General features: G+C 39.9%; 1 protein-coding gene across 1 annotated transcript in view; it reads left to right on the forward strand.

The window, feature by feature from the left end:
• CDK13 (cyclin dependent kinase 13) overlaps positions 1–19,139 on the forward strand; it is a 76,752-nt gene that overhangs the window by 21,798 nt on the left and 35,815 nt on the right. Inside the window, exons 5-6 of the mRNA XM_030551392.1 lie at positions 484–654; positions 18,427–18,471. Of these exons, the coding sequence (XP_030407252.1) occupies positions 484–654; positions 18,427–18,471 (216 nt within the window). The remainder of the gene's footprint in view (positions 1–483; positions 655–18,426; positions 18,472–19,139) is intronic.

The following is a 19,139-nucleotide window of genomic DNA, read 5'->3' on the forward strand; positions in this document are numbered from 1 at the left end:
CAAATGTGCTAGATGTATTGCTTATCAAAAGGAAAAAAGATGCAAGAAAGAACCTTCCTCTATTTCTAACCTCAGGTGTCCTGTACTGTGAAATCCGCAGCATGCATAGGCCTTTAAATGTAGAGATGCTGTTGACTCTCATTCTTGTGGGTGTGTGCTCTTAGTGATTGGAAACCCAAGGAGGCAGATTCGATTGCAGATGAGAAAGAAGGAAGAAGGCTATTTAGTAGTTGTGAGAAAGTTGTCTTATAGTTTCACTTCTGCAAAAGATTTGGTGTCTGAGCTGTGAGAGTGTTCTTAACATGGACCTGAATTTACTTTTTAAATTTATTTTTAGGTGCACATACTGGAACATGAATGATTGACATCTTTTTTTTTTTTTAAATATTGTAATTCAGAAAGACTGTATTGAATGACAAAAAATCTGAACTTCATTTGTTTGAGTGCTATCCTTCATGTTTTTATATTTAAACCTTCTCATAGGAGAAATGGTGGCGCTAAAGAAAGTACGGCTGGATAATGAAAAGGAAGGTTTTCCAATTACAGCTATTCGGGAGATTAAGATTCTTCGACAGCTCAACCATCAAAGCATTATCAACATGAAGGAAATAGTGACAGATAAGGAAGATGCTTTGGACTTCAAGAAGGACAAAGGTATGTACACATGCACAGGGCAACTACTTCTCTGCAGTTCCATTCTTAAAGCAAATATTAATTCAGTATCTGCAAGTGGAAGTTTTATTTAAAAAGTGCATTTACAGATAGTAGCCTTTCAGCAAGGAGTTGTAAATGCTGCTTGTTCTCTATACAAGCCCTTTATTTAACAAACAAATAAATACCATTGCTTTTTGGAGTATTAATGTGAACCCTCTCAGAACAGAATAAATGTAACTTTGATTTACAGTGTGGATGTGAAGATGCCTATTATGTAGATTAAGTAGGATTAACAGACAATGGGAAGCTGTCATTTGGAGTCCAATTTAGACTCCACTCTGCTCTCCTTGTTTTCTCCTGCCTCACTGGAATACTGCAGTCTCATTTCTTTAGGGAAAACATTTTCCTTACAGGCCTAGGTTATATTTGTCTTGTGATTTCATTTTTTGGACTTGGCATGAGTGCAGATGACAGAAGGAAGCAAAAGAGCAAAATGATGTATAAATTGGCCGTCTTTGAAGGCCAAAGTACAGATGAATTTATTAGTAAGTAAGATGGATTTGTTCTTGCATGTCAGAGGCCTACAAACTTTCATCATCTTTGTTCGCTCTTCTTGAGCTACAGCAACCTTCAAAGCAGAGAGCAGTAAGGCTACAGAAGGGAAATTTGTACAGGGCTGTTGTGATGTGCTCTTTGCAAGTGTAAATCTGACAATAGAGCTGGTCATTCCATCTTTGGAGATATCTTTCATGCAGTAATCTACCAGGCTGTTCTCAGTAAACCTTGGCTTGTTTGGGTCTCTAAGCAATAGGTGTCTTCCTGTTAAAATTTTTGCCTGAGAAAACATCAGTTTAAGGAATTTGGATACCCATGACGTGTTAAATAGATCCAGTCTGTTCTGTGCTAATTGAGCCAGGCCCCATAAAGGAGAATTTTCTTACCACCAATTTTTTTGTGTTGATTAGTTAGGAATCTATAAAAGAATCCTGTGAATATGTGAGGTTTTTATACGGGCTACTAATCAAAACCAATTTGTTTTTCCTGCTGTGGAAGTACTGAGTGGGGAGAGAGTAGGACAAGTGAGTGGTGCTAAGCTAAACAAAGTGCTGTAAAATGAGCTTTTCATTGGTTCCTCTCTGTCCTAATGTGCATGTAAGGAGGAACTATTTCTGTTCTGTGCCAGTAGAATCCTGAACTCAGAGAAGAAATTGGTAGTAAGAAAAGTTCCTGTTTTGTAGTTATTGAATATCAAAGAATCCCAGGGGCCTCTAAAAGCTAAATCAATGAACATATATCACTTCATCCATCATCAAAATGCAGTCTCCTTTGAAAGGAATGTGAAAGTTGTTTAGTACAGTGCAGCAACACTGCACAATAGATCAGATAGGAAAAGATGAATATATTATACAGCCAGTTGACACATTGAGTGACATTTTGTTTAGGCAGAAAGAAGTAGCATGAATTTGGTTATGGTGCCAAGGTTAAAATCCCTACTCTTGCAAGATGTCCCGTAGGGGCAGTAATAACCCAAGACACTGATTTTTATGTGTCACCCAAAAGAGATGACTTCCACCAGGGTTCGGTAGTGACTGTGGTAGTGAAGGGTGTGCCTCGAACACATGCCATTTGTAGCAGGTAACTTAGATTTTCCATGTTGCTTTTTTTTTTTTTGTTCAGTTGTTAATCAGGCTGATTTCTACTTAGCTCATGAAAACAGATTGCATGATCATTCAGCCTAGCTATTGTTACTGTCTTATTGCTGAAAGTGTCTTTTCCTTCTCTCTTCTGTCACTCATGCCACATCTAAAATTAGATTGTAAACTCTTTAGGACAGAGAGAGTTTCTTTTTGTAACGTGCCTGGCACGTTTTGGTACTATCAAATTAATTAATCCTTTTTTGGGGCTGAGCTTGTACTTGTGATACTGATTCCCTTTTTATATTTGATATTTATAACAAAGAGAACTGTTTTCAGCTGTTGTTAAAATACTAATGTGAATTTGGACAGTCTTCTAATATGGCATTTCTGTGAAGTGGCTTAAACAGAACTAGTCTGACGACAACCTCTTCATAAACAGACAGTATTGGCAAAAGGGTATACAAGACTTTTACTGTTGCAGGCTATGTGAGAAGAAGTTGCAGTCAGAAATTTGCTTTTTGGGTTACTGCTTCTCTCTGTTGCCCCATGGATTATAGTTTATGAGATGACCTTTGTTGGTGAGAAGTTGTAGCCACATCACATTCCTGACAGCCTGGAGCTAGAACAAGCACACTGTTCTTCAGTTTTCACAATAAACTGTCACAACCTGCATTTTTAACTTGGATTCTTAATTTAAAGAAACTTTAATAATGGTTATTTTTAAATTTATTTATCCGGTTCAAGATATACAGCATAGCAGTTCCTGCAGTGAAGAGACAGTTGAATTTACTTTTCCAGTAATAGCCTTACTATCTTGATCTTCTAAAAATGCTTTAGGTTAAAGTTTGATTTAAAAAAATAAAGAATAACCTAATGCTTAAAACTAACATGTAAAAGAGTGAGGCACATGCAGATATTTTCGAATGCTGTTATACCCTCTGATTTTAGTTTGCAGGTTTGGTTTTGAATGTGTTAGTGTGTCAGACTAGTGAAAATGCCAAACTATGGACTATTTCTTGATAAAAATGAATCTTTGATTTTAAGAACAGGTATTTCTGTTTTGATGGGAATATAAGAATTATTTATATATATATATTCATCTGTCTCTTTAGATAAAAAAATTAACTCCACCCACTTGACATTTAACGATTGCATATGTATGAGTAGCCCCATTTTAGACAGCATAGCCAAGAACATAGATTTGGCTGACTCTTTCTGAAAGTCCATATGGTGAAGTGGGTGAGACTTGGGTCAGCTATATCAAAGATCAGAGTTCTGTTTCCTCCTTGTGTAACCTGACAGTGGAGCATGAGGCCTTGCTCAGTAATGATTGTGAGGGGCACCAAATTATTAACAGCAAATTAGAAGAAATCTAAAACTCATTGCTTCCTGGCTTCCAACCCAGGTTACACTCCGCGCCCCCCTCGCCCCCCCAGCAGTTGGGTGTTCAAATATAGGGAGGAGAAATAGGAGGATGCATTTTGTGTGTCTTGTCAGGAGTTCCAGGTCTGTGTGGCATGCTGAAAGGAAATGGTGAGTTGATGCATGAGCATTGCTAATGGAATGTTAAGGAATTTTGATAGCAGGCTTTTAGCAAGTTGTACTGAGCAAAACACAGATGGAACAGGACCATTTCAGATCTTTTAACTGCGCCAAATCCAAATGGATTTTCATGGGAACAGCAAAAGGCACCTCACTTACCTCTGGTCTGTCCCCTTGCCAGAATTCCAAGTCTTACTGCAAATCATTGAGTTATTAGAGCTTTTTTCTTTTTTTTTTTTAAGTCAAATGTGTAATGGAAAGTATTAGACAATGTTAATATAAGGGTTGTTGCTGCCCCACCTATAAAACACATGCTGTTATCTAAACAAAGCAGGTCACAAATATAAAGCTGAAAATACTTTACTTAATATGTGCATTTCTAATATGCCAATACTTGAGAAGGAAAAAAAACATTGGGAATCACTGGGTGAAGAAATCCTCAGAGGTGATATCTGGGGCATTAATAGGAAAAAGCTGCTCTGAGTTGTTTCAGCTTCTGAACTGGGATTGGGTCTTTTGAGGATTTGATCTATGTTCAAGGAGGGGAGAAAAATTAACTACCTTTTCTAGACCAATAGGATTGAGTGACTGCAGTGTGTATATACATATAATTTTTTTTTCCAGGGTGAGAGGGGGTTAAATTCTAATTTACTGAAAGAGATGTATCTGTCCTTACAAGGTATTCTGCTTTTAACAAGGTATAAAGCCACACTTCTCACGTGTGGAAGGTAATCTTTAGATACTTCTTAGTACCTGAGGGCTTGTCTACATCAGAAAGTTGCAGCGCTGGTGAGGGAGTTACAGCGCTGCAACTTTGAGAGTGTCCACATCTGCAGGGCATCACCAGCGCTGCAACTCCCTGTTTGCAGCGCTGGCCGTACTCCCGTTTTGTCTCGGGTGTAGAGGATCCAGCGCTGGTGATCCAGCGCTGGTAATGCAATGTAGACACTCACCAGCGCTTTTCTTGACCTCCGTGGAAGGAGGAAGCCTCTGGTAATCAAGCTGGTTTCCTTTCCCGGTTTGCTCTCTCGGTCCCGGAGCCAGCCAGCAAACCGCAGGGAAGGAGACCTGCTTGCTCGGGGTTCCGGGACCGAGAGAGCAAACCGGGAACGCCGCGGTTTGCTCTCTCGGTCCCGGAGCCAGCCAGCAAACCGCGGGGAAGGAGACCTGCTTGCTCGGGGTTCCGGGACCGAGAGAGCAAACCGGGAACGCCGCGGTTTGCTCTCTCGGTCCCGGAGCCAGCCAGCAAACCGCGGGGAAGGAGACCTGCTTGCTCGGGGTTCCGGGACCGAGAGAGCAAACCGCGGCGAAGCTGGTTTCCTTTCCCGGTTTGCTCTCTCGGTCCCGGAACCCCGAGCAAGCAGGTCTCCTTCCCCGCGGTTTGCTGGCTGGCTCCGGGACCGAGAGAGCAAACCGCGGCGAAGCTGGTTTCCTTTCCCGGTTTGCTCTCTCGGTCCCGGAACCCCGAGCAAGCAGGTCTCCTTCCCCGCGGTTTGCTGGCTGGCTCCGGGACAGAGAGAGCAAACCGCGGCGTTCCCGGTTTGCTCTCTCGGTCCCGGAACCCCCCTTGAAGCCGCCCAACAGCGCTGCAGTGTGGCCACATCTAACACCACTTGCAGCGCTGGTTGCTGTAAGTGTGGCCACTCTGCAGCGCTGGCCCTATACAGTTGTACTAATACAGCTGTAACAACCAGCGCTGCAAAATTTTAGATGTAGACATGGCCTGAGCCTCTCAGCTGCCAAATTGTACTTCTTGCATCTGAGACCCTCCATTGTCTTATGATGAAGGCTTTGTCTTGTGACCAACAGGCTACAGAAACTGTGGCTGTCACAACCTCTAGCTATAGTAGAAGCAAATGGCTTTGACTGTGTGGGTCCTTGTGACAAACACCATAACCAGCTCTCATCTTTGTATTTTTGGCTTCTCTTTGTGTTTGCCTGCTGCAGCCTGAGGGCAGTACTGCTTGCTGAAAGTGTAAATCTCCTCCCATGCCCATTGACTGACTCTGAAGGCTTGTCTACACTGCCAATTGAACGACACAATTTTTTCGTTCACAGATGCTTAAAAAAGCCCCCTGTAGCTAAAAGCTATGTAGTGTGTAGACAGCCTGAGAGAGGGATGTGTGTTCCAGAAGCCATTTACCCTTTGTTACCTCTCTTTAGAAGTTATGGGTTTTTCTTGTCTTTGGGGATGTCTGTGTGAAACTACCTGTGGTGATGGAAGGGGTTCTCCTGTTGGTGTAGATAATCATTTTTTATTTAAACATTCTCTAATAAACTTTTAAATCTACCTCACCGAGATGCCAGCTAGATTAGCAGAAGAATTTTTCACACCGCTGAGTGGTGTAGCTAGGTGGACTTAAGTTTTCTAGTATAGACCAGCCCATAGCTTTGGTTACAGGTACGTCTGCTCTACAAGCTCTATGGTGATACAGTTGGATTATAGGTATACAGTTGGATTATACTGCTATAGTATGGACACTTGTTACAGCAATGGAAAGGGTTTTCCACCCCTTTGAGAGGCAGTAACTATGTTGAAAGAAGAATTCTTCCATTGTCTGAGATTGGCTTAACTGTGTGTGTCGGGTCTGAATTTTTCAAACCTCTTAGCGATATAGCTAGATTTACCTAAGTTTTAGATATTTAGTAGGCCTAAAAAGCTCTTGCATATTCTGAAATCCCCATGTCAATCAGCTGTAGTCATTTTCACTCAGCGAACTCTTCAAGCACATACCCTTTCTCTGCATCTAGGGCAGCCACTCCTAATTTTCAAACCAATTTTTCCTACGTACTGCATACAATAGAGTTTTGAACCATCTCTGTTAAGAGATGGGCTGTTGAAAATACAAAGACCCTTTAATTAAATAGCTGACTTCCAAATGGCTAACCCAGCTATATTACTGCTCTTCTTGGTGCATATGCTTGCTTTCCTTTTCTGCTGAACACAGTGGAGGGGGTTAGTGTGGTCTTTACTAAATTTCCTTTATTCAGCTGCCATGAAACACAAATTATTGCTTGTCTCGTCTTCTATTGTTATGGGGCCCTCCTTCACAGCCCAAATGTAACAACAATTAAGCCTGCATTTTTCATGTGATTCAGTTCAAAACTGATGGTATTGAAGTGGTTTTCAGAAGCCTTCGGCTGTTAGGAGAGGTGTCCATACCAAGTGTTAAAGCTCTGTATTTGCCAATGTGCATTTTGAGACAGGAGGGGGTATATGTTCTTGGTTCTTTGCTAATCTGTTATAAGGTTACTGTCTGCTTAAATTAGGAAAATTCACAGCCTTTAGATTTTTCCTTATTCCTTATCCTTATTCAGGAGTCACTTCTGATAATCTTGCTGGGCATTGGAAACCAGAAGACATGCTGATTTTGCTGTTAAACCACTTAAACTGCAAGAGGAATTAAGATTAAATAGTTGAGCAACACAGTGATATCCCAAAAAGACAAGGAGTCCTGGTTTGAGAGATTCTGATGAGGAAGCAGATCTGACTGACAGATTCCTCGCTTCTGGAAACTCCATTTAGAAACTAGGCTAACCTGAAGCATATTGACTTCATGGTGGCACTGGACATATTGCTGCTGCTACTTTGGCAAGGTAGTCAGTGACTATACTTCTGAAAAGGTTTTTACCTCTGTTCTGATTTTTGACCCGCAGAACAAAGTCCCTATAAACTTTGTATGACTGGTTACTTTCTTCCAGCTATCAGGCAGTTCTGTAGTCTTTCTGAAAGCCTGTGAGGATTCCCTGACAGCAGTCATGCAATCATCAGAGAATACTTCACTGCAGAGCTATCTCTCTGTTCCCATTGTAAGTAACTTTACCCAGGCTTCCCAGGACTAATATGAAGTCTGTTAGGAACTGCAGAACTTAGTGACGGCATGGTGTTCGAAGGGTCATGAGGAAAAGCGTTTTTTTGCAACCTGGTCATTATATTGGCCATTTCGTGCTTCCTATAGTACTGGTAGTGGGGGTGGGCTAGCATAGAACAGATATAAGAGGTATGGATCTGTTCAGGTAATAAAGAACATCTCTTCCCTTTGCTTGCTCATCTGGGATCTTTGACAAGTTGAAATAGTATAAGTGGTGGTGTAACTGGAAACTGCCCACTTCCACCGGTGACACGTTTGGAGAAATATCTCTGGAAACATGGAGACTTCCGCCCTAGAATAAGGTGTCAGCTATCAATTTTTTTTGGCTAGTCAGGTTTAATATCTTGCTCTGATTTGACTTCCTCATTGTTATTGGCCAGATTGTTCATCTTCCTATGAGGAAGAGCTTCTATACACAGTAAAAGCTTTGGTATCCAGCATGTTAGGGAATGCGAGGTGCCGCTAAGTAAAAATTTCTGGTTGACAAGGGGAGAGTTTCTGTGTGGGAGGGGGGCTCAAGGCTGGTGATTGGGGTGCAGGAGGGAGTGCGAGGCATGGAAGTTTAGGGGCAGGCGATTGGGGCACAGGAGGGAGTGGGGGGTGCTAGATCTGGGCAGGCTCATTTTGGGTGACTCTGTGTGCTGCCTCCAGTACACCAGCTAAAATGTCTGGAATGGTTTGCTTATTTATTTGAGGCAGATATTCCTTTTCTACACTTAGGTTGGGCTCTGACTCAGCATGGATGGGGGTCTACTTGTTTGGCTATTAAACTCCCAGCTTGCCATCTGTAATCCTATGTTAGAACAACATGAGAAGCTCTGAGAGGTAGTGAGGACTCCTGATCTGTATTGTCTCTAATGCAAATCTAGAAGAGACCTTTGTATGATTTCTCATTCCATTGGGCGAATATCTGGAGCAATGCAGGCACCAGATATATTTGGTAACTACTTTCAAGGACTAGGTAAGCTCTTGCAGTGACAGGTCTTTCACTTGAGAAGTATCTGGCCACGGAATTTGTTTGGAAACAAAGCAATCTGAGACAGAATGTACATACAGGATTATTAGAGGATTATTAGAAAACAATTATTAGAAGGATTATTAGAAAGGATTATTAGAAAACAAATTACAGGAATGCAAATCTTGAAGAAATAGAAGATGAGTAGAGTATGATATGTAGTAGTATCACACAAGAATATAGTCATCTGTAACTTATACAGAAGATATAGGAAAACCTTAATAGAATGAAAAGATGCTAACCAGGGGCTAAAGGGAATGAGGAGGACTCTTAGAAACAAATTAAGGTGACGAGTACTAGAGAGAGAGAGAACAGTTTTAATGAAGGAATAAAATGGATTCATATGACTGAGCTATTGTACTTCTTGTTAAAACAGATGGAACAAGACTCATAACATAGATTGGGTTGATTAGAAAGTAAATGTTTTTATAAGGAGCAACTGATTAAGAAACTATATGTGACACTTAAATGTACACATCAGCTGGATGGGAAAACATGTGAGGGCATTAGAAGAATTACATAACAAACTTCTTGTATGACTAACAGTGCTTCTGAATAGTCTTTGACTACCATAAAGGTTATGGACAACTGGAGAAAAGAAATGGAGTACTAGTGTTAAACAAAATTTCTAACCATTGCTGTCCCAAATGTTATGTTTTTAAAAAAAGGAACAAATACTAAGAAAACACTAAATATCTAGAGGATTACAAAAATATAAGTAATAAGCAGCACCAATTTATGAACAAATTACCTAACAAACTCAATTGTTTTAGGCAGCATTTCAAAGTGAGTGAGTGAAAGGAAAGCAAAATATATAATATGTTTGTATTTAGTACAATTTTTAATTAAGTCATGAAATCTTATGTTAATTCATTTTGCAACTAGGCTTGTAAGTGATTACTGTTCCATGGACAGAACATTGGCTGAAGGACCATAAACAAAGCATAATAATAAATGGTAAAATATCAAATTGGGAGAAGATGCCTTAACAAGGTACTACAAGTATTGGGATTAGAGCTAGCTTTAATTTTATTAATGATTTGAAAGCACTAACTAAACTTAAAGTATTAATTTGGAAAGCATTGTGAGCACCAAGGGCAGAGAAATAATGCAAAGGGACTTAGAAACATGAGTGTAGCACCACCTACTATTTAGGTTGCCCGACTCTTCCCATTATAAGGCTCTGTTTTCAGTTGCCTATAATTTTGTCAGTCTTTAACCAGCTGGGATGCAATTTTCCTTGCTGAGTGTCTGCTTTTGGTTGGTGGTGTTTTTTTTTTTTTTTAAATTCCAGCCAAAATGGTTTACCTATTCCCAAGAATGAGGCTAGGAGAAAATACCTGGTTTTCCCCATATTAAATTTTGGCAGACTTTCCTTTGAACAGCTCTAGTACCGCCATGCTTTGGAGCAAGGACTTGGCAGGGTTGTTGTGCCTTTTACCATTCCCGTGAAAATCTGTCCCAATGTGGCCAAGTTATAAGCCTTTGAAAAATCAGTTTGTACATTCTCAACAGAGGCTTCCTAGCTGAGCAGCATTTTTTTGTAGTTGCAGGTGTGTACCTTGCCAAATCTGGACACCTCAGCTGAGAGCTGGGACACTCTCTCCTGTGCTCTTAATGACTTCCCTAATGGGACAAGGCAGCATGGGGGAGGAAACTGCCTGATTCAAATGCAGAAAGGGATAAGAGGGAGTAGCTTATAATGAATGGGGGATTACAACTGGGATTTAGAGTAGTCGGGGCAAAGCAAGGGAACTGGGAGCTGTGAGGGGACTCTGAATAGTTGGATAAGGTGACTGGGGCTGGGATGAAAATTTAGGGGTGGGGAACAGAGTTTGGATTCTATTCTATACAGGTTTTATACCATGTTCAGCACCATACAGTAACTCCTCACTTAACATCATCCCAGTTAACATTGTTTCGTTGTTACATTGCTGATCTATTAGAGAACGTATTTCTTTAAAGTTGCTCACATTCTTATTGTTGAGAGTTTCATTGTGCCAGAGGAGTGATGTTTTCGACTATGCTCTTTGATCTGGAGTTGTAGGTTCTCTGGGGCTGGTCTTTTCAGGACAATGATTTAGAGATAAGGACCAAGACTCTGAATTTGATTCGAAGTTCTATGGGAAGCTAATGCAGAGAGGGAGAACGGGTATGTTGTGCTCATAGTAGCTGAGGAGATGCACTGTGGCATTTTGTACTTGTTGGAGCTTCCCAGATGCTGATGGTTTCATGCATAGTATGTCACATTGCTGTAATCTGGTTGAGGGGTGACAAAGGCATAAATAAGTGAGGCCAGCTCTTCATCCACCAGGATGGGAGGGAGTCTCCTAGCCAGCTGGAGATAGAAGAAAGTATTACTCTCAGCTGTTGCAATGTGAGAGCTTAGCATTGGATGAGGAACCTGGGGGAAAGGAGGAAATGGGGATGGGGAGACATCTGATGAGGAACTGGGTGTGGCACTGTCTAGGCAAAGAGATTGGGATAGGGAGTTGGATTGGGGGAGGGGGCACTAAAACTTGATGAGACGATTGAGACTGGGAGCCAGTGGGGATGGGGAACATGGGTAGTAGAAGAGGGAAAGTGATTGGAGGCTAAGGTGAGGGATGGAGGCAGCATCAGATGTGGAGCCAGATGGGGGTGGAGGGAAACTTGGTCTGGCTGGGCACCAAGACTGAGACTGATGAGAAGCCTGAGGAGTGGACACGGGCACTTGATAGGTGAGGAGACGAGGAGCTTAGGCGGGAAAAGGACTGGTTGGAGAGGACAATGTTGAAGGAGTCGCTTTAGGGGAACAGGCAGAAGAGTTGATACCTATTGAAGAATGTTCCCTTCCAGAGCCTGGACTGGAATCCAAGATCTCTGACTGACTTGCCATTCCTCACCTGTCAGCAAATATCTGTGAAACTCGAGGGCAAAGTTTTTCTCATCTGCCTGTAGTACTGGTCCACATAGCAGTAGTACGTTGCCATCCTCTCATTTACTCCATTTGCTCAAGTAGTAGAGGTCTATACAGCTGATCTAAATACTCCAACCCTGCTGGTGATCAACGTGGGTGACTCTGGTGCCACAGCATGGAATTCCTGTGGGGTGTGGTGGATTTTCAGTTTTCTTTTTTAAAAACCTAAGGAATTGCGTACACACAGATAACCTTAAAAGGACATTATTAAGATTGCAAAGTTAAGCACTCCAAAGTCAGGAAATGCCAGAATTAAGTTTGTCTGTGCAACCTTAATTCAGCTCCCTTGTGCCTGTGCATTTTGATAGTTTTTAATTACATGATCACATACTGTTTTTTCCCACAGGACCCCTAACTCGTTCAGTGCACAGCATAGACCTGCTCAGGGTTGTATATTGAAGGAGATTATCTGCTTCGTTTGTTGCAGAAGTTGGCAGATGTAAAGTGAATGAGGCAGGGGATCACAGGAAAACAAAGGAAGGTGTCCTGGTTAAAGCAGTTGAATGCTGTCTTGGATCATTGGATTCTATCCCTGCCTCTGTCCCAGAGTTCCTGTGTGATGCTGGGCAAGTTACCGAAACTAAACTTGTCATATGCAGTCCATGAATTGTGCGTTCCTCATTTCTGGGTGTCTGACTTGAGATCCTGGTGTCTGATTTGCAGAAGTGCTGAGCGCTCATAGCTGCAACCAGGATGGATTGATTTAAGTCACTGATTTTAATGATGATTTAAATCACCCAGGAAGAAACCTTAATCTAAATCATTAGTACTTTTTAGTTATCGGTTCTTGATTTACAACGTATTGATTTACAATCCTGCATAGACTCACACTAAATTCAGTGCTGCTTTTTGCCAGGCAGGAGGAGTTGCTGTAGCTATACACATTTATTTAAGCAATCATGTGACTTAATTTACCTTTTATTCAGATTTTTAACGTTGTTAGAAATGGTGAATGATGTGTTATTTGCTAGATTAACGTTTTACTTGTAATTTGTGTCAAGCTCTGTGTGGATGGAAATTCATATTCAATTAAAAATGCACAAAAATAACATTTAAATTTTTTTAAAATTCAGTAAAACTACATGAAATGTGCTGGATACATAGGGGGGGAAAATGATTATCCGAAAGTTCATCAAACCATGTTTTACATTTTAAACTAACTGATTTATTAAATAAAGTATCTCTAGTTAGTGAATTGCACTGCTTTTTTTTCTGGTCCCTGTTTTCTTCCAGATTTTAGAACTAATAGTTCCCATCCTCTTCCACTTGGATTTTAATTCATAGATTGGAAGAGGAAAAGAAGCTTTCTGTCTTGTTCAACTTCCAGTTGGTTTCTTAGCTTTGAAGGAATTAGTCATTGAACTGCATTAATTACGGTGACCAGATAGCAAGTGTAAAAAATCAGGTTTGGGCGGGGGGGTGTATATAGGTGCCTATATAAGAAAAAGCTCCCAAAATCGGGGCTGTCCCTATAAAATTGGGACATCTGGTCACCCTAGCATTATTTGAACAAACTGAAATGAAGAAAATATTCTCTCTGCACTTGCAGAAGAGGCTGTTTCTATCAAAAGCTCGTTTTTTACTTCGGCAAACTCTGGTTCCAGGTGCCTAGCCAGTGGCTTACACCAGTTGAGTGATATGACTTTCTTTAAAACTCTGGCAGCAAACATACTGCTGAATATTATTTTTTGTATTTCCTTTTTAATAGCTTATAGTAAGATTAGGCCACAACACTATTTCTCAATTTAAAATTAAATCTTAAATAGGTTTAATTTAAAAAAAAATCAATCTGTATTTAATTTAAATAAGATTTAAATTAAAAAATCTGGGTCTTTTTTTTTTTTTTTTTTTTTAAATTATCTACCCTGACTGCAACTGTAGTTCATGGGAGTTGTCCTTTGAAATAAAAAATGCTGTATAGCTAGGCTTGGAACGATGAGGTTTTTATCCGTAAATGTCGATTTCCCCATACACAGAAACTGACAAAAAAAATTTCCATCAGTAATAATAGAAATAAGAAAAATAATAGGAGTAGTAGTAATAATAATAGAAGTAAGAAAAATGCTTCTTGAGAACTCATTAGAGTTTGATTTGAGGCTATTTATTTTGTATATTGGACAGGTGATATTGACAGCTTTTGTTTTTAATGGTTATAAAACTTTGACTCTTTGAATCTCAGCGTTTTCTGTCATTAAATAATTGTTTGACCCTGTGAAAATGTATATCAGTAAAAATTGAAAAAAATGCTTTAAAATAACACACATCTGTCAAAATTATAAAAGAATAAAAATTGAATTCTGCCAACTTATATATATTGCCAATTACTCTGAAAAATCAGGTCCTAAGCATCTCAAATTGGTCACCCAAAACTAGTGGATACTATTTGCTGTGATCTCTTTTGTACTTCCTCTCCCCATCAGTAAAGTGGGGATAATCCCATCCCCTCATTTCACAGGGCTGCTGTGAAGATAAATGAATATTTATAAAGCTCTCTGGTACTATACTGATGGAGCTCCATAAAAAAGCCAGCAAGGAAATTAATAAATATGTCTTAGTAGTAAGATTTGAATAGTGTGCAGTAAATATGATCTAGAGCCAAACATTAAACAATGAAGAGGAAAAAAAAATTGAATAGCTGAGCACTAGGTGAGAACTGTCCAATCTGTGCACTGGATGATGCAGGAGTCCTGGGGGAAAATAATGCATACACAGAAGGGGGCTGAACTAAGGATGCACAAATTACTTTAATTCTGGCATTTCCTAATTTTTGAGTTCGTGACTTCTTAGCCTTAATATTTTGTGTGTGTGGGCAGAAAACAGGAGAAGATGAACTTTGGGGACAATATGACTTGCTGCATCTGGGCAGTACAGTTCAAACCAGATACTTAGTGAGATTTAAAAACTGAAAATAAAATTTCTTAAGAGAAGAGGTGCAAGCTGTACTTTTTGGCTCATATAAAATATTGGACAGGGCATTACACTAATAAATGTATTACAGAGAACAATCCTGAACTTTCATAGGAACAAATGACATAGTCTAACTGTTTTTCTTATTTAATTGCTATAGTTTGATTATGTTGATTGCATTTCCTCATCTTACAGATTTATTTACACACACACACCCCTCTAGCCCGATATAACAAGAATTTGGATATAACACGGTAAAGCAGTGCTCCGGGGGGGGGGGCGGGGCTGCACACTCAGGTGGATCAAAGCAAGTTTGATATAACACGGTTTCACCTATAATGTGGCAAGATTTTTTTGGCTCCCGAAGACAGCATTATGTCGAGGTAGAGTTGTGTGTTTGTGTGTGCGCGCTCGCATACACACACACATAACACATATATAAACAAACCCAAACACTGCTGACCTGAATCTTACTTTAAAAATACGGAGAGATTGAGTATAAATATTTCACAGTGTTACTTAAAAAATCCAAGACTAATCATTTGTTTATTTAGAAATTAGCAAAACTATAAAAAATATTGGTGGTTTTCAAGCAACTCAAACTAGTGTTCTGTTTTGATTAGGATTTTAAACATAAATTTGAGAAACAAATTCAGTGTAACTGAAATTGTTAAAATATGTATACATCTACTGTTGCAAAAAAAAGCAAACGTGATTCTGGGATGCATTAACAGGTGTGTTGTAAACAAGACACAATAAGTCATTCTTCCGCTCTACTCTGTGCTGGTTAGGCCTCAACTGGAGTATCGTGTCCAGTTCTGGGTACCGCATTTCAAGAAAGATGTGGAGAGGGTCCAGAGAAGAGCAACAAGAATGATAAAAGGTCTTGAGAACATGACCTATGAAGGAAGGCTGAAACAATTGGGTTTGTTTAGTTTGGAAAAGAGACGACAGAGGGGACATGATAGCAGTTTTCAGGTATCTAAAAGAGTGTCATCAGGAGGAGGGAGAAAACTTGTTCACCTTAGCCTTCAATGATAGAACAAGAAGCAATGGGCTTAAACTGTAGCAAGAGAGATTTAAGTTGGACATTAGGAAAAAGTTCCCAACCGTCAGGGTAGTTAAACACTGGAATAAATTGCCTAGGGAGGTTGTGGAATCTCCATCTCTGGAGATATTTAAGAGTAGGTTATATAAATGTTTATCAGGGATGGTCTAGACAGTATTTGGTGCTGCCATGAGGGTAAGGGACTGGACTCGATAACCTCTCGAGGTTCCTTCCAGTCCTAGAGTCTGAGTCTATAAAATATGTACAGTTTGGGATGATGACACAGAAGGCTTGATTTTGAAGACAGGAGATGATCTCTGATCAGAGTGATTTCTTGCAATGAAATTTAAGCGACATACATGCCTCATGAATTTTTAAATGTTTGTATGCCTTCTCAATTGAGTTGTAATCAGTATAATGAGAAATAAAAATGTAACCAAATTGTAATAAAATAAACAAAATAGTGACAAAGGAACCAACGAAAGCAAGCACCACAGTTTGCATCACCTTACACTCTTTCCCATCAGAGTGAAGATTAGACCTATATTTATCATCCTTGTCCCACAACCTGTTTTTGCAATGCTGTAGGAAGGATTCTGACATAGTCTTATTTGGTACCTTTATTGTCCATAAAACGTTAACACAAGAAGTTAAAAAACTTTCCATATATGTGTTAATTCCATTAGACAGGATGTCTCATCCTGTTAACAAATTATGAGGATTCTGAATGTGTTTTGGGGAAGTTTGTTCTATATCTGTTGGGATATAGTATCAGTACTGTTTTAACATAGGCATGTACCTCCTTAATAGATTCAGTTGCTGTCTCTTATCTCATGTTCAGAACTGATCACTATTACCACTATCCAGCTGCTTCTCCATCAACTCCAAGTAATGTTGAGGAAGTTTAACTCAGAAGGAGGGGAGATGAGCTGCATGGTTTTAGCGAAGGGAATTAGGCAAAGACATCCCACTGTTCCAGCATGTGGAAATAGACTGTAGCATGCCTTCCTCCCCATAGGTACTCATTGAAGCAGTTCAGGTCCTTAACATAGCAGGCACTAAGATGAGCAATGTATAAATTAAGTAAGTAATTTGGTATAACCAGTTTATTTGGATTTCATGAAATTTAGCATAGCGGGACTTTTGCTTCCATTGCACTGCCTCATGAAATGTGACTAATGGGGAAAGCTGATGTGGAGGAATGGGTTCTTTTGAAGAATAATTTAACCCCACAGTTCTTGAAATTCTTGGTCTCTAACTTGAAAGAGGAAAATAGGGTTCCCATGCCAGTTGGTGTTTCCTCATGAGAATGAGAATTATGTGAGATTTGCCTAGGTTACACCTAAAGCCTGGTGCTGCTATGAACTGAGCTACCATATATTGTGGGTTATGAGGAGAAACTGGTTGTTGTGCAGTGAACAGGTTGCTGTCCATCTAAAGGCCTCTTTTGTGTTCTCATTCTCTCCTTCCTCCCTCCCTGTCCCAATTACTGCCTTGAATATCAGGCCCATCCCCTGATGTATACGCAAGGGTAAGAAGCAGGGAAGATGGCAGGCTCCCTGCTTTGTCCTGACATGATCAGATAGCATAAATAACTTTTATCTCACCGTGAGATCACACCCACCTCATGAAAATAACCCTGCATTTGTTTTTATGAAGGAGTAAACAGAACGCTTCATTTGGATTGGTCTAATGTCTCTTGCAGTCGCAAACTAAAATTAGCTGGAGTAATACTGAAAATCAAATTTGTAATGACGTATTTCTGATTACGGCAATACGAAATTGCAGTGTCACTCATCTTATGAATACAACAGTGTATAATTGCTTAGTAATCTAGTTCTGGCAGTTCCACTGTAGGCAAGAAAAAGAAAGTCAGATCAGCTTGACAGTTGAAACACTGTTAAATCCGCATACAACACTGTATCTCATATTTAGTTTATTTTGTAAAGCATAAATCTGATGTTACATTCCATTTTCATTTGCACTAGCACAGTCAGAAGAGTAAAATGGGAATTATACTATATTTGCTGTACTCATGTTCATTATTAAAAATTGGAGTGAGAATCTGGTGTATTTAATTGAAAGAGTGTTAAAAACAGTTTAACAGCATCAACCAACTCCATAGCTAATTCATATGCCATTCTTCTTTTATTTCTTAATGCTCCCACAATAATTGTCATCCTTCTGAGATATCATCACCTACTGTGGTGTGTTTGAACAGTGTAGTGAAAGCAAAATCACCCAAAATGAGTCAGTCCAGATGCTCTATCCCCTGTATAGTAGGGCCTCTTCAAGCTCTTTTCGCTTTATTAACTTTTGTGAAAGGAAGATGAAAGAAATGTGAGTTTTGTGTAGTTCTTTTGCTTCCATTTTAAAAAGGCACTAGGCCTGATTGTATAAGTTCACAGTGATAGATAGCTATAGTTATTCATTTTGCTGTATGTTTAGAGATGAGATCTTGTGCTGTTTAACTGCATATGTGATGGGCTTGTAGTATTCTTTTATGCAAGGAAGGGAAGTAGGCACTCAGATGATGGGGCACCAGCATTAGTACCCTCCATACACTCAGGAATACAAAATATTTTCCCAAGATTAGTGGTATTTGGCTTTGCAGAGTTGATGAACCATTTCATCAAATGTGGTTAGAAAAAGTCACTAAATCATGAAATTTTAGTCTGATCCGGTGGTTTTTACATTATGATGATGCATTTTGTTGGGGGTGTGGGGTGGGTTCAAGCTTTGGGTGGTCTGCATTTTAAGTGTTTCATGTACCACCTTCCTTCTTATTTAAGGTCACAATATCCCTGTGGCAACTACAACAATTGGTTACATGGCAAGTAAGGAAAATTTTAACCTTTTTATCTGTGTTTTAAATGAAGTCTAGCTTTTGGAAATGAGGAGCTAGCACTTTGTAAACAGCTAGCTCTCTACATACCATTGTGTGGGAACCTCAACATTATGTAAACATTGCAATACAATATCAGGAGACCTGTGGCTGTCTGCAGCTCCCTTTTAAAACTGTTTTCCATCCTTTCCCTTCCTATCTTCCTCGATGTGACAAGATCATGTAACCTCTGGTCCATTTGTTCAGCACTTCCCTTGCCCTCTGTAGATGTGTGACAACACGGGGGTTGAGGAGCTATCCTAGAATCAGCACTCAGCTCCCTGTGCCTGAAATCAGGCAGATAGAGGGGAGCTTAAGAAAATGCCACAAATGCCAGGAGAGCCATGTACAGTACCCAAAAGGGTCGCTCTTCTACTTTGATCTCAAGTTTCTTAACATATTATTTTCTTTAGAGCTAGGAGCAATCTCTTTTTGTCTGCTTAAATGCTAAGCAAAGAAGACTGACTAAGCTTCTGTTTGCTGGTCAGGGCCCTTCACTTTTCTCAAGTTACGCATTTGGGTATTAACCTTATTTAAATGTGGCATATTGAGTGCCCGTTGCTGAACTGCAGACTTTCATTAGCTTCTAATGTGAGACCATTATTATATAGTGAGCCTAGG

This window comes from Gopherus evgoodei, chromosome 2 (genome assembly GCF_007399415.2).
Source record: "Gopherus evgoodei ecotype Sinaloan lineage chromosome 2, rGopEvg1_v1.p, whole genome shotgun sequence".
NCBI lineage: Eukaryota > Metazoa > Chordata > Testudines > Testudinidae > Gopherus > Gopherus evgoodei.